This window comes from Eleginops maclovinus, chromosome 5 (assembly GCF_036324505.1).
Source record: "Eleginops maclovinus isolate JMC-PN-2008 ecotype Puerto Natales chromosome 5, JC_Emac_rtc_rv5, whole genome shotgun sequence".
NCBI classification, from domain to species: Eukaryota; Metazoa; Chordata; class Actinopteri; order Perciformes; family Eleginopidae; genus Eleginops; species Eleginops maclovinus.
The window spans coordinates 1,719,266-1,733,512 of record NC_086353.1 but is presented as its reverse complement, the minus strand read 5'-3'; the positions used below and the strand labels follow the sequence as shown (position 1 = coordinate 1,733,512).

Here is a 14,247-nt window from a genome sequence, read left to right as displayed (position 1 = left end):
AGTAAAAAATGAAGAAAAATAAACATTGGTGTGTGGCATCGTTTTTTAATTTGGATATTTCAGGTAGATGGATATTGCAGTGACTCCAGAGTTCATCCTTTTATGAGGATATTGGAAATATTGAGGACCTGTTGCCAAGCACAGTAACGTTTACCCAAAGCTTTTCACATTTGTTGACATGTTATTTAGCTGTAGATGAAGACAACAATGAATGTCCAGATGTTTCTCCAAAAGGCCTTTGACATAAAAAAATAAAATAAAATTAGGTTCAATTTACTTGTTTTTTTCCCGCAGCGTTCGACTGGTGGATATGGCTGTTAAAAAATCTTATTTAAGTCAAAGTAAAAAAAGTATCAGTACCGTATAAATCTGAAATACCCCAGAAATAAGCACTCATTACATGTGAAGTGGCCCAATTCAGACTAATATATTCAAATAGAAGTACATTTACTGAATTACAATAAGTGCTGCTGAAGTGCAAGCATCTTAGCTTGATCCATAATATTGTGTCATTATTTATTACTATATTTATGTATTAAATAAATAGTGCAATTCTGCAAAGTTACCAGTGTTAATAAATAAAAGCAGAATACATCTTAAGTATGTTCCTCAAAATTGCACTATGGTAAAATACTTGAGTACATGTACTTAATCACATTATACAATGAGAGAAAAACTGTAAATATTTATATTTTATAAACTGAAACATCAAGAGGCATTTTTGTTGGCATTTTTCCATTTAAAAAAATGACATTCTTGATCAATAGATTATCAGAATTGTAGCTGATTCATTTTCTGTCAATGGATTCCATCTTTTACCATGTTTATTGTTTCAGTTCTGGACAAAAACAAGTGAATGCAACAGTATATATCAGTGAGCACATGCAGGCATCACATGGTTGCATGAGTGAACACGGTGTAGGAGGTTCTTCTGTTTGAGGTGCCTCTGCATAGATAGTGCTTCATGTTTAACAGCAGCTATTCACTTTGAAATGTTTAAGGCTGAATACTCTGCCGCTATATCGCTGTGGCTGGCTCATGAAGCCTGTTAAATGATAAAAAGAGTGAGATATCTCGGTTAAATTATGCAGCTCTTTCTATCTGAGGCTCTCTACAGAGGTGCCTGGGGAGAAGGCGATAGACAGTATCTGCATCCTCCAACGCTAACTACTGCACACTCGAGGTGAAGAGGGAGAACATGCTTTAGCTAAAAGCAGGACTCTAGTTTCCTGAGCACTTTAAAGAAAAATTCCCTCGCAGTGATGCAGGGAGAGGATGCTCAGGGGAGCCACTAACACGACTGCGCGGTGAATAAGGTCAAGTGCACTCTTTGGGAGAATGGAGTCTATATATGAAAAGGGCCGGCATGCATTGTGGACGTGAAAAGAGACACGAGGTAGCAATCCAATGGGAAAGAGGGACAGCTCATCGTTGTTGGAAAAAAGTGCTGGAGGCCAGATCAGCAAATGTGGACGACAGATGGGGACTGAGAGCCTCGACTGGAACATTTCCTCTGCAGGATGAGAGCTGGGATCATGGCCGACTCTATTGTTGGGTTGGGATCCAACATCACATTAAAAAAGATGAATACTGAGTCCTCTGTGTTCAAATCTGCTCTGAGTTTCAATAACTTATGTGGAGAAGAATGCTAATAAGCTTTATTTGTAACGCACCTTTCATTCAAGAATTGCAGTCCAAAGTGCTTCACAGTATACAGTTGACATCTCTTTATCACATAGAATACAGTTACCAGATAAACACAGCATAGAATAGAATAGAATATAAAATAGACTACAATTTAAGATAATATAATAGTGCATTTAAAGGAGGAAAGTGAATATTCACGTTATGATTACAACCTAAAAGACTGGCAGCGATGGGATGGCATAGATGGCTAGTAAGAGAGCTAATCAGGTGACACGAAGTGACATTTTAAGGACACATTCTTTACTCCACTTCCCCAAATGAGCCTTTTATAGGGTTGGGCTACAGTCTATTGTGCAGGTTGAATAACAATAGGATTCAATGGACAACAGCTTGCATACCATACATGCCTGAGTCAGGCTGTGCTGGAATGTAACGCAGTACAGTTACTCAAATACTGCACTAAAATACACATTTGATGTTCATTTCATGCCACTTTCTTCTTTTACTCCACAACTTTTAGCTGACAGCTTTAGTTACTGAACAAATTATGACTTTTGTATACAAAACATACAGGTTTAAAATATGATGTTTGCTATAAATTACACAACCCAACACAGAACAGTACTAATAATTATAAATTAGATAGAGATATGTGTGACATTTTACAGGAGACTTTCCTAATTTATAAGGAAATACATACTTATACTGTGGCTTACTGCAGCCTGTGTTATCCCATAACGGACTGCTCCTCATAATTAAACATGGGACGACTCAAAGCTCATTGATCAGCACGGCTGTCACTCTTGTTTTGGTCTATCTGCCCCTCAATGTTCACATTGGACGTTTGGGACGTCAGTGAAACCGTATTCCCACATTAATAGGGCCTTTGCTTGTTCTCGGTTTTTCCTTATGAAACGCCCCCGTGGACGCCAATCTCGACATCCAATTGGTCTAGCCGTCATCCATCGAACGACGTGCACAAATCTCGCACTACGATTGGCTCAATCAAATTTCAATCACACGGACAGTTCAAGCTGATTGGCCAACGTGCTTGTCCTTCAACGCTCCATTGTCCGCTGATTGGTTCCAGAGGCGGCGCGGGCGGACTCCTCCACGGGGCTCGGTCTTCAAGGCTCACGGAGAGCGAATGTCGTCATGAGCGGTGGGTAGGAATTAAAACATTGGTGTTTATATTACATTCTACTTTGTTAAACATTATATTTGCATTGAATTGAAAATAACTGGACATGGGACGAATAAGTGTGTTTTTTTAGGGGCCACTCGGGCAGTTGGGTGAACCCAAATAAGGGTTGCACTTCCGGAAAAAAGGGCAGCCTTTTTCTGTATCAAAGAGTTTGACTTGCTAGCTAACGCATCAAGCTAGCCAAATATACGAGTGTTATCTATGCTGCTTTAGTTGTGTTTCCAGTGCTTCCCCCCGCCCATTTATTCCTGGGTAACATACAAAGATGGAGCAAGTAATGGTCCCGTTTTGTTTCGTTTTGTAAGTAGAAACTAAGCTGAACTCAGTGAAAATCAGCTTAAGCTAGCGGCTAACTACTTCAGCTTTACCCCTGGTTAGACAGCAGTGCTAGTTAGCAAGCTAGCTAGCTACCGTTAGCCACAGTAAACCAACTGTATGTGTTTGATGGCGGCGCTATTCTGAGGCCGCACTGTTATGTTTTGGTTTATAAATATGTGTGCATTTCTGGCAGTGGTGGAATAAATATTCAGATATAAGTAAAAGTTGTAAAACTTCATAATAGAAATACCTTCTTCAAAGTTAAAATCCTGCATTCAAACCTCTCAAGTGAAAGTACAAAAGTATGAGCAGTAAAATACGTTAAGGTACCAAAGGTATGCAGAATCATATAGAATATAGATTCATGTTTTGGATAACACTGTTATATGTGCATCACTTGCATTGGTGGAAGAAGTATTAAATAATTTACTCCAGTAAAAGTAGTTATACCTAATAATGTAAGTACAAGCAAAAGTCCTGCAATGAAAACCTCTCAAGTCCAAATGTAAATGCTAACTTCACTCTATGTACCAATGTGTAACCCTAATCTGTAAAAGAATATTTGGTTGATGCATACTTTGTTTTAATATTTACTCTAAGTAAAGTACACATTTGAGGTACTATTTACATGTTACTTTATACTTGTGCTCCACAACATCTCAAAGACAAGTATTGCACAGCTTTATTTACTTGTGATATTTTTAATCCTCTTCTTGTCCAGTAAAAACCATGCATCTTAATTTGAATGTTTATGATAAACTAGAGGATGCAGCCTTTCTTTGTGTTGAGAAAATTCTCAGATGTTTTAAGCTAAATAAACCATTTAAAGCCCTCTTAGATCAGCTGGAAAACTGGGCGGTTTTTCCTAGCTCATGATACTTAGCGCTGAGGTACGTTGTTCTCATGGTTCAGCAACAAAACTACAGACATGATGATTTTATAAACTGATGCATAGCTGTAGATTAAACTAGCCAACTGTGTATAAAGCAGCTTAAACATTTATGATTATGAAATGCAAATACACTAATGCAGCAGTAATATTAATCACAACACATGTATAATAGGAAAACACACTAGGAACATGATGGAACAATTTACTGCACAATAAGTACTTTTACTTTTCATACGGTGAAAGTGTATTTTCCCTTGATACTTGTATACATTTACTTGTAGAAGGGTTTTGTGTGCAGGACTTTTACTTGGAGTATTTCCCAGTGTGGTATTAGTACTTTAAATTGAATCAATCAGCTGAATGCTTCTTCCACCGCTGCTAAAATTGCATCTTAGCCAACAGAGATTGGTGGTTCAGCAGGCTGTGTTATCCCTGTGTGAAAGTCTTTTCTTTTGACAGTGAAGTGTTTGGCACCGTGATCCACATCTGCATTTATAAAACTTTCCCCTAATGAGGCCGGCAGCTCTAACAGGAAGCAGTTCCTGTTTGGTCTGCTGATCAGCCGCCACAACACAGAGGGTATTTACTGTCAGGGTAAAGATCAGTGCTTTATAGATGAGGTGTCAGAATTAGGCAGTTGATATTTTGGATAGTGTTTGTATTTGTGACACTCCCTCATTACAACCTACTTACATTTTGTAGATATGAATGATCTGAATTTGACTGTATTGAAGACCCAGTTACACTATGGTAAAATACTATACTATAGGCCTACTATTGGAATCAGAGAGCTTTGTGTATGTTTTTCTGCAAACTGAATGCATTGCAATCCTTAATAACTAGTCAAATATAAAAAATTCTCTCTGGTGTTTGATAAAAAACACTATTTTACACTTGTTACACAATCTGAAGTAAGTGTCCTTGCACAGGTTTGCACAAACCAAACTAAACTCTAAACATCTTGTTAGTTTAATATATCTATCATATATATATCATCTTTCATCCCACTGTTGGCAATATTTCTTTATCTATAATGTCTGTAGAGTCTTGATGGATTCGGGGAATACTTTCAGAAAGCTGAAAATGCTGCTGAACTATGTTGGTTTCTGTTGCCAAGTACTTCTATTTAGAAAAGCTACAACAAAAGCTCAGCCCTGTGACTTGAATGTAACTGCAATTCTCTGCCATGGATGCACACACTGCTCTACTTTATGGCTCATCAGTGCGATGGTGAAATCATTATCTCTTTCAGTACATCCGTGAAATCAGTGTGTTCCCAGCAGCCTTTGCTCTTCTCACTTGTGTTGCTGGTTGCCAGAGAAGTGCCCTGTGGCTGTCATGTGTCTAAGTGTCACCTGCTGTTTGATTTCAAGTGTTTGCCATCTGACATGTCTTGATCTCTCTTTTAAAAGTTAAATTAAGTCAAGCTAAACCCGCAAAAACACAACGGAAAACCCTTAAGGCACTTTAGTCTTTTCGTATGCCTACCTTAAAATGGTCTGCTGCAGTTGAGTTTATTTTAGGGAATATATTCTTCACCTGTATTGCAGTTCAGGCAATAATGACCAGTGGAATTGGCCCCTCGCTGTGAGTCCTAAGTGTATCTCCACTTCCCTCAGAGCAAATCTTTCTGACAGTAACAGCCTCAACCTATCTGGCCCATTAAGCTGCATTGCCTGCTACTCAAGATTTACTCTGCTACTAAACCATCGGGCAGCCTGCCCTAAAAGTACTTATGCTGGGTGTCTTAAAATGTACATAATAATAATTAATACATGATTGATGACTGCACTCCAATGATGCAATTCTTTGCTAAGAGAGCGTCTGAAATTTGGCCGGTTCTTTTTTTATTTGTTTAATTAATCGTCATACTTTTCGAGGGTCAGACATCAGCAAATTTAGATATTAGGGAAAAGGATTTCAGTTACTTTTGCACAATATCCAAATGCTGCTTTAAACATGTTTAATTAAAGGGGCCCCATTACGCTACTGTTCAGGTTTCATAATAGTGTTTTATTATATAACAATATTAAGGTGGTTCATGCAGTAGCACTCAATGTGATCAAATGGATCTGTGTGCATGGTCTACATTTCACATTATGTAAACAGAATTATAAAAGCCATTTTTTAATTCAGCATACTGGTGTTTTTAAGGTCATACTGTGTGAACTAGTGGTTTTAAAATATTGTCACTATTTGTCCTACTTTCCAGACAGCTATATGTTCTAGTGTGAACATTAACTTATAATAAATGTATGACGACTAGATAGGTCTTAAACCTGCAGAACGTCAGTATTGTTCTTTATTAGTTTAACTTTGGTTGGTAAAATATCGAGACGAATCAACGACGAACTGAAAACAATATCTCTGTTGGTCAGAAAGGGTTTAATGAGTCCAGAAATATGAAGATGGTGTCAGATGTCTGGTCAGACGGCAGAGCCAGCTTTGTTCTTAGAGAATAAATAAGGGATGGATGTCCCCTGGACGAGTGGCAGGCAGCAGGCTGACACTGAAACTGAGATTTCTGATCCTTTTCTTTTACTCTCCTTTTTTCTGGAGAGGAAGTAAAGAAACCGGAGCTCTGGATTTATTTGTTGTTTGAGGTGCAATATATGACTCTCAGCTTTAAGACGTGAAGGGACTATTATTTTCCTGATGATGTTTAATTCATCGTAATTACAGCTGGATATTATCAAGCTTGTCTTTCTTAGATGTGTTTCCGTTTTGTATGAATGTCCTGTGGTGTCCTTGAACAGCCTAACCACTGAAAATAGATGCTGCAGGCTGCCTGAATCTGACTCAGTGTGTGTGTGTGTATTTTCCAGAACAACAGGACAGTATGGCCACCACTGTTGCTGTCAGTCCCAGTGAATACCTTCAGCCCTCCAACGCTTCCTTACAAGTGAGTAACGGCCAGATGTAAAGTCCCGCTTCCCGCTGCACTCCAGCTGCTCTCTGCTGACGTCATTACCTCAGTTCACCCGCCATGCGTTCATGACGCTGCAAACTATTCTGCCATAATCATACTGAGTGATAGATCTTCCCCTTTTTAGAAGAATGAAGCAGAGTTATCAGAGTTATGAGTTATACACATACCACAGTCAGTGTACCAGCTGGTGATATGAGGAGCGATCATAGTGAACAGTCAAAAGATTCTTATTCAGTCAGGGTTTAAAGGAATCTGCAGAGCTTTACTTCCTAAAGTGCCGTATTATTTTATCCCCATATCTCTCTGTAACTGTGTTTTCTCATGCTGGTTTTCGTGCATGCTGTGTGTGTTATTTCTGACTCGATGTGTTTGTCTCCCTGCAGGACACCCAGCCCTCTCCTCTCGCCCTCCTGGCCGCTACCTGTAGTAAAATCGGCCCTCCTGCTGCTCAGGCTCCTGTCACCTCTCCTCCAGCTCAGCCTCAGCCTCGCCGGCTCCTCCCCATAAAACCTGCTCCAATCGCCCCTGCTCCTCCCAAAAACCTTGGTTTCCTCTCGACCAAAGGCAATGTCATCCAGCTGCCTGCCGGCCTGGGCTCCACAGCCCCCGGCAGTCCCATCGTGCTCACGATCCAGCAGAGCCCAGGCCGAACCAACACCTCCGCCCCGGCCAACATCCAGTACCAGATGATGCCTCAGATCCAAGGGGCCCAGACCATCCAGATGATGCCGCAGGGAGGTCAGATCCAGCTCATACCGGGCACCAACCAGGCCATCATCACCACTCCCATGACGGTACCGCCCGCCGCCACTCCCATCACACCGCAGAAGACTCTAGCCATCAAACCCTCCCCGAGGTCGCGCAAATCAAACAACTCCAACATGGTGCAGCTGCCCGGCGGGCTGACGCTGCCGCTCAACGTGGCGACCGGAGAGGTGGGTGGGACTCAGTACATCACAGAGACGGCGGCTGCTCCCCCCACTCCTACGAAGGGGCGGCGAGGGAGGAAGAAGAAAATGGTTCTGACCGCTTATGCTCCGCCTCCTGCACAGCCTGCCTCTCCCTCCTCAGAGATGGAGACCATCCTGATAGAAGCTGGAGACAACATCATCCAGGTACATCTGGCATTGAAGCACATAAAGCAGGATCTGTGTTAAAATAAGATTAACTCCAGGTTCCATCACCTGTAGAATGTGTATTTGTATGTTAAGTCAGTATTTAAATGTCGATGGGGCTAATGGACTGAATAAGTCAGGGACATTAAATTGAAAATGCGGGGTTAATCCAGTAAGTGAATCCTGAATTTAGAATTCTTTTTCTTTTTTTCTGTCCAAAAAACACAAACTCACTTGATATTTGTTGCTTTTACGATGATATGAAACTGGAATAAGCAGTTACACCTCACAAAATCCCTTTAATTTAACACATTTCCATTTAGAACAAATAGATTATCGTGCATGTTTGGTTAATTTACCATTTTTGTGAAAGAAATAAGAGGTTGAGTTGATTCACTTCTCTCTTGTGTGTCATCACAAATCAACTCAACATTTCTCCTTTACATATTTTAAGTTAACAATGCATAAATGGATAAAAGGTATTGCTAATAATAGCCGACTGCCATTGCGTTTTTACCCTGGCAACTATTATACAAGTCTTTTATTTTAAACTCTCCTCTGTGAAAAGCTTTGTGTCCAGCTGAAAAAACCTGAACCCCACTGCACTGTGAACCGAACAGAACAGTAAGCCACTAAAGCAGGGATACTTTCATCTTGAATTGATAAAAACAAAGCTAGAAGGAGAAGAGTGAATATAGACTTTAAATGCTTCTGTTATGACATTAACTCCAGTGTATTTACAGCTTGTTCAGACCCCCACAAGATGTGCCTAAAAGTGATGTTATGGTGGCGGAGATGGTGCCATTTCTGAACTATTCCAGGCTTGACTCCATCCCAACAGCCCTTTTATAAATCTGCAGCCTTGATCCGAACTGAGTATTTTCCCATTCAGTGTGTGGTTAGGGATGACGCTCCACCCCAGGTCATCAGAGACCAACCTCTGCTGTCTCTGTATTTTCAGGCGGGAAACAACCTTCTGATCGTGCAGAGTCCAGGGCAGCCTGCGATGGTGCAGCAGGTCCAGCTGGTCCAGTCCAAACAGGAGTCTCAGGTGGTCCAGATCCCCCAGCAGGCTCTGAAGGTGGTGCAAGCCGCCTCCGCCACACTACCCACAATCCCACAGAGACAGTCAGCCCCCTCGAGCCTGCAGGTCACCCAGTCCGATCCAACACCCACACAGGTAACCATCCAGACGTGCTGCACAACTATGATCTATATTGAGACTGTTTTGAACCATCTCTATCCACTTTGTTGTTTTAGATTCTTTTTGTTACATTTTATATTTTGTATCAATATTTAATTGTGGTCTATTCTTCTTCTGCAACATATTTACCTTTTTCAGGTGGTTGCATGTTTCCCAGAGTAAAATACACCTTAGATGTAAAACACAAACTCCAGTAAATAAACAAATCAATCTTCCCCCTCAGATCCTCTTCAAAACAGCGTCGGGTGAGTGGCAGACCGTTCAGATCCAGGACTCGATCTCCACCACATCGACCCCAACCACTGCGGTGGTCACCACCACCAGCTCCCCGCCGCAGGCCAGCATCAAGAGGACGCTGCAGGGGGGGCGGAAGGAGCGCACTCTGGCAAAAATCGCTCCGGCGGGGGGAATGATATCGCTCAACACGTCGCAGCTGTCGTCGGCGACGCAGGCCGTGCAGACGATCAGCATCAACGGGGTCCAGGTTCAGGGGGTTCCTGTCACCATCACCAACGCTGGGGGTGAGGTCCCGTTAGGATGTGTGTGATTGCACCTTTACTACTGCTGGTTAATAACAAAAGAGGCTTTGAAGCAGAAAGTACAACACAATGTCAATTTCGTTTTTTAGAATAGTGGTTCGCTACCGCTAGTGACCCCCCCCCACATTAGTCATGTTGCTGTTTGTGACGATGATTATGGTGATGGGAAATGATTACTATAAGCTCCACAGTGTAGCAGGTGGCTCTGAATTTGAACCAGAATGCTTTTTTAAATGGTTTTGTGACCGTATAATAAAGTAAAATAAAAGATCATTCAAAACATGAATCCTGAGCTTGTGTAGCTTTGTTGTCCAGATTATCCCCCCGACAAACAGACCTCTCAGTCTCTTACTTAGATGGCCTTCCATGGTCGTAAATACAGTGAAAAACGCTTATATGGATCAAACATCGTGTATGATAATTATTGCTCTGCCACTGCGGTTTAGATTGTTTATAGTAATCAGCTGGAGCAGCTGGGTCCTTTTACATAAGGCCATGTATGAAAAACCTTGTGGTTTCCTGTCAGATCTTTTTCTTGCTACTTAAAGCTTGCAGATTGAAATCATGAAAGTAGAACTAAAGTAGTTGAACGTATGTCTCATCAGAACTTCTAAACAAAGAGGGACAGTCACGTGTCACCTTATTCATGTCACCATTAATTACTAATGAGACGCTCAGTCCACTTTGCCTCATGACTGTGTGTGTCTCTATGTCTGTCAGGCCAGCAGCACCTCACAGTGCAGGCGATGCAGGGTGGTGGGCTCCAGCTGGCAACATCGCCGGGCCAACCCGCCCTCCAGATGGACCAGACCCTCACCCTGGAGCTGCCCGGACAGCCCGGAGAGAAGAAGAGACGCATGGCCTGCACCTGCCCCAACTGTAAAGACGCAGAGAAGAGGTGCCAAAATGACACTTTTACTTGCCCAGTTTTTAGGGGAATCATAAATTAATTAGAATAGTATGGCTATAAGGGCGTGGCTAAGGGGATAAGTGGGTGTCTAAATGCCTGATGTAAACCTGCAAATATATCTCACTTCTCACCGTGTGTGTGTTCGCTCTGCAGGCCCGGGGAGATCGGGAAGAGGAAGCACATCTGTCACGTCATCGGCTGCGAGAAGACGTTCCGGAAAACGTCGCTGCTCCGAGCTCACGTCCGGCTGCACACCGGGGAGAGACCCTTCGTCTGCAACTGGGTTTTCTGTGGGAAACGATTCACGAGAAGCGACGAGCTGCAGCGGCACGCCAGGACGCACACAGGTCCGTCCGCTGGAGACACTGAAACGCATGTGATTACACACCATCGCTCAACAGTATCTCTAAAGCAGAGTGTGTAAAGCATACTGCGCTGACAGGCTTTACACTGTTTAAAATCCCGCTCTGCAGCACATATAGCTGGTCAAGCTGTTTATTTATATGCTGTGTGAATGTATATATACATTAATTCAGTAATATCTCTTATCGTTTGTACCCCATACAGCACTGACAAACATCTAAATGCATGAAGGAAAGTTGGTGTGTGTATTTGTTCTTTGGAAACTTGTCCCTATATAGTCTGACATTAAAACCATAATCACAACTTCTTTTTGTTTGTGTTCTCCCACAGGAGACAAGCGCTTCGAGTGCAGCCAGTGTCAGAAACGCTTCATGAGGAGTGACCACCTGACGAAGCATTACAAGACTCACATAAACACCAAGAACCTGTGAGCTGCTGCAGAGCGTTTACACAGACAAACTCTATCAAACTAAAGACTGTATTAAGAGGACGGAGGGGCAGAGGAGACGATACCGAGGGAGTGTTTGTGACTTCTCCCGTTGTGGGAAATACAAAAGAACACCTCCCTTTATCCCCTCTCACTCCTCCAGGACACTGTGTAGCGTGGTGTACAGAGAAACCCTTTCTGGTGGACTTCAAACGGATCCGGCAAACTTATATTAAGAGTTTATGTTTGTTTTCTTTCCTCGAGCTCCGGCTGACCTTGCAAAAATGACGGGGATTCAGAAGCAGATGCTTTACTCTGCTTGCTTATTTATAAACTTCTCTGGATGAAGATCATACGTTTTATTATTCAGACGCCAAGACCGCAGGACTCCAGACACAGTTTCCCCTCTTTTTGTATCTTTGATTTCCCCCACAGTACGAGTATGACCTCCCAGAAATTCGCTTTAAAGCAGCAAAAAAGGCCAAAATAATACCATTGTTTTGTACATTTTAACCTCAATGAAATGGTAATTATGTTTTTAAGTTATCTGTGTTTTAGCAGGAAGTCTCTGCTGATATAAAACCTGTAACCCCCCCTAAACACATTTAAACACATAAAAAAAAAACCTCACAGACTTTTGGAAACCTTCAGAAGATTTGGCTATTTTCAGTGTGCATTCATACTAATATACATAATATTATTAATTATAATAAACTATAACAATTCTTTCATACAATTGTTAGAAATTGATTGACAGATATGTAAACAAATCTTGACATAGGAAAATAAAGGAGACGCAGAGATACAAAGCAAAGCATTTTGAGGGAGAATGAACAGACTGAGCTTTCCTCCATCAGTTTGAATGCAGCCGCTTTGCTGCCAAGACCTCCAAACAAAACAGAAATCTTTCAGTGTCGGGAAAAGGTGTTCAAATGCAGTCGAGTCGTCTAATAATAACAAACTATCACGAGAACGTTTGAGAAAGACGGTCAAAGAGGTCTCTTCAGTCTCCAGGTGCTAAGGATTTAATTCAGTTAAATATGAGTGGGTTTTCCATCTTCGATATTACCAAAGGTACGTGTAGGGCTGGGTATCGAAGTTGTCTTTAATAGGGATTTTGAATATTTGGCCGAGTTCATTCTCTTAACTTGTTCTTCATCACGCATTTCTTTGGTAGTTTCAGACAGTGTTAGGTTCTTGAATGGCTGCTTGTGTTTTTAGACATTTTTAGCATAAATAGTTTTGTTTGTTTTTTATTCAAATGTACTTCCTAATGTTAGGTATCAAAGCAAGGATGATACCAAGCCCCACATACACTTTGTGTACTAATCAATAACTAAAGTCTGGGTAACTCTGCTATTCTGCTTCTGTCATGGTATCATTTTGATTTGAGGACTTGTAGCCTATGCATTGCTGTACATACGATCAGTTTAACAATGGTTTGGCCTAACTTGACAATCACTCGCCGAGAGGAAAAGGTTATCTTTCTCAGGCCTTTGATTCGTTACTTTGTACATGAGTTTTTTTCTAGCTATGTGATAGCTTTACTTCTGAATGAACACTTTTTGTTGATATACAGACGACCAGCATTAGGCCTACTGTACAGTATTCACATCATGTACTTAAATGTCTTTTGCTTTACAGAAAACTTTGTTGCTCATTCTTTGAAATATTGAAGATTTACCGACCTTTTTGCTTACATGTCATCAGACAGTTTGAGGTCAAATGTGTGCGGCAGTTCCTTTTGTTTAGACAAATACACCAATTTATTGTAAAATCAGCTCTTTGGTCAAATGAGCATGGTGCCATCAGGTCACCTGCTTTGGGTTTTCACTGTTTTCATACTGTGACATGTTGCTAATCAGCTTTGACTAAAAAGCAGATTCCTTTTAAAAGTACTTTGAAGGAATTTTCCTCAAAGTGCTTCTCAAGGGGCGACATATAAACATAAAGCTTACATGCAGGTGGCCAATATTTGGTGTATTGTTTCAAGAATGTGTCTGAAGACATGCCACTGGGGACGGAGAGACCGAGCGTGCTCATATTTATGTTTGTATTTCATGTCTGCATAATGTAAATACAGCGTGTGTCTGGTAGACACGGTAAATGTAGGATAATAAAACACAAACGTTAAGTTGCCTAGTGTTGTTGTTGGCGTGGCCGGCCTGAAGGAAACAGACTTTGTACAGTGTGTAAGGAATAAAATATAATGTGACATTGTATAGCTTCATTCCTGCTTTGTATAGGAACTTCTAGATCTTTTTTCTATTGAATTAAAGATGCCTTAGACAGCTGCTCCCAGTATTCAAAGATGTTTCCCCTGTCTTATTCCAGGTAACAACATTTGTAAAGTGATTTATGTTTTTAACTTATGTTACATGCTAATGTAATGTGCACTAATTTAAAATCCCAGGTTCCTAAATCTGTAAATTTGATCTTCATTGTAATTACTTTTAATGAGATTTTTCCAAATTGAGACATTTCTATTGCTTGGTTTCGGTGAATGAGATGCGTCTCCTTCTCCAAGCCTGTATGTTGTACATTGTTCTGCAGCCATGTGTTTTGTTTGTATGGAGAACCCAGAGAACCGGAGAACCCAGAGAACAGAGTTCAGTTTTTGTTACTCGTGTAAAGATGCTGAAAAATAAAGTTTGTTCCTTTTCTACAGTCACCCCCCTTATTAAAGAACTCAAACTATT

The 14,247-nt window shown here is 41.2% G+C and overlaps 1 protein-coding gene across 3 annotated transcripts; it reads left to right on the top strand.

Moving 5' to 3' along the window:
* The first annotated feature begins 2,767 nt into the window (after positions 1 to 2,767).
* sp2 (sp2 transcription factor) lies at positions 2,768 to 14,247 on the top strand. 3 transcript variants are annotated; one of them, XM_063884291.1, is made up of 8 exons: positions 2,768 to 2,809; positions 6,887 to 6,963; positions 7,374 to 8,105; positions 9,067 to 9,285; positions 9,533 to 9,830; positions 10,569 to 10,746; positions 10,912 to 11,105; positions 11,452 to 14,247. In XM_063884291.1, the coding sequence occupies exons 1-8, from the start codon at positions 2,803 to 2,805 to the stop codon at positions 11,550 to 11,552; spliced, it is 1,806 nt and encodes a 601-aa protein (XP_063740361.1). In that variant the 5' UTR covers positions 2,768 to 2,802; the 3' UTR covers positions 11,553 to 14,247. The 3 variants fall into 3 exon arrangements, with proteins under 3 accessions (XP_063740361.1, XP_063740363.1, XP_063740362.1); XM_063884293.1 differs by lacking the exon at positions 2,768 to 2,809 and adding an exon at positions 2,814 to 2,831; XM_063884292.1 differs by lacking the exon at positions 2,768 to 2,809 and adding an exon at positions 2,877 to 3,151.

Excerpts from the sequence above, each read along its gene's own strand:
- sp2 (XM_063884291.1), top strand. Across the intron at positions 6,964-7,373 it reads CCTCCAACGCTTCCTTACAA|GACACCCAGCCCTCTCCTCT; the intron begins GTGAGTAACGGC and ends GTCTCCCTGCAG. Across the intron at positions 8,106-9,066 it reads CTGGAGACAACATCATCCAG|GCGGGAAACAACCTTCTGAT; the intron begins GTACATCTGGCA and ends CTGTATTTTCAG.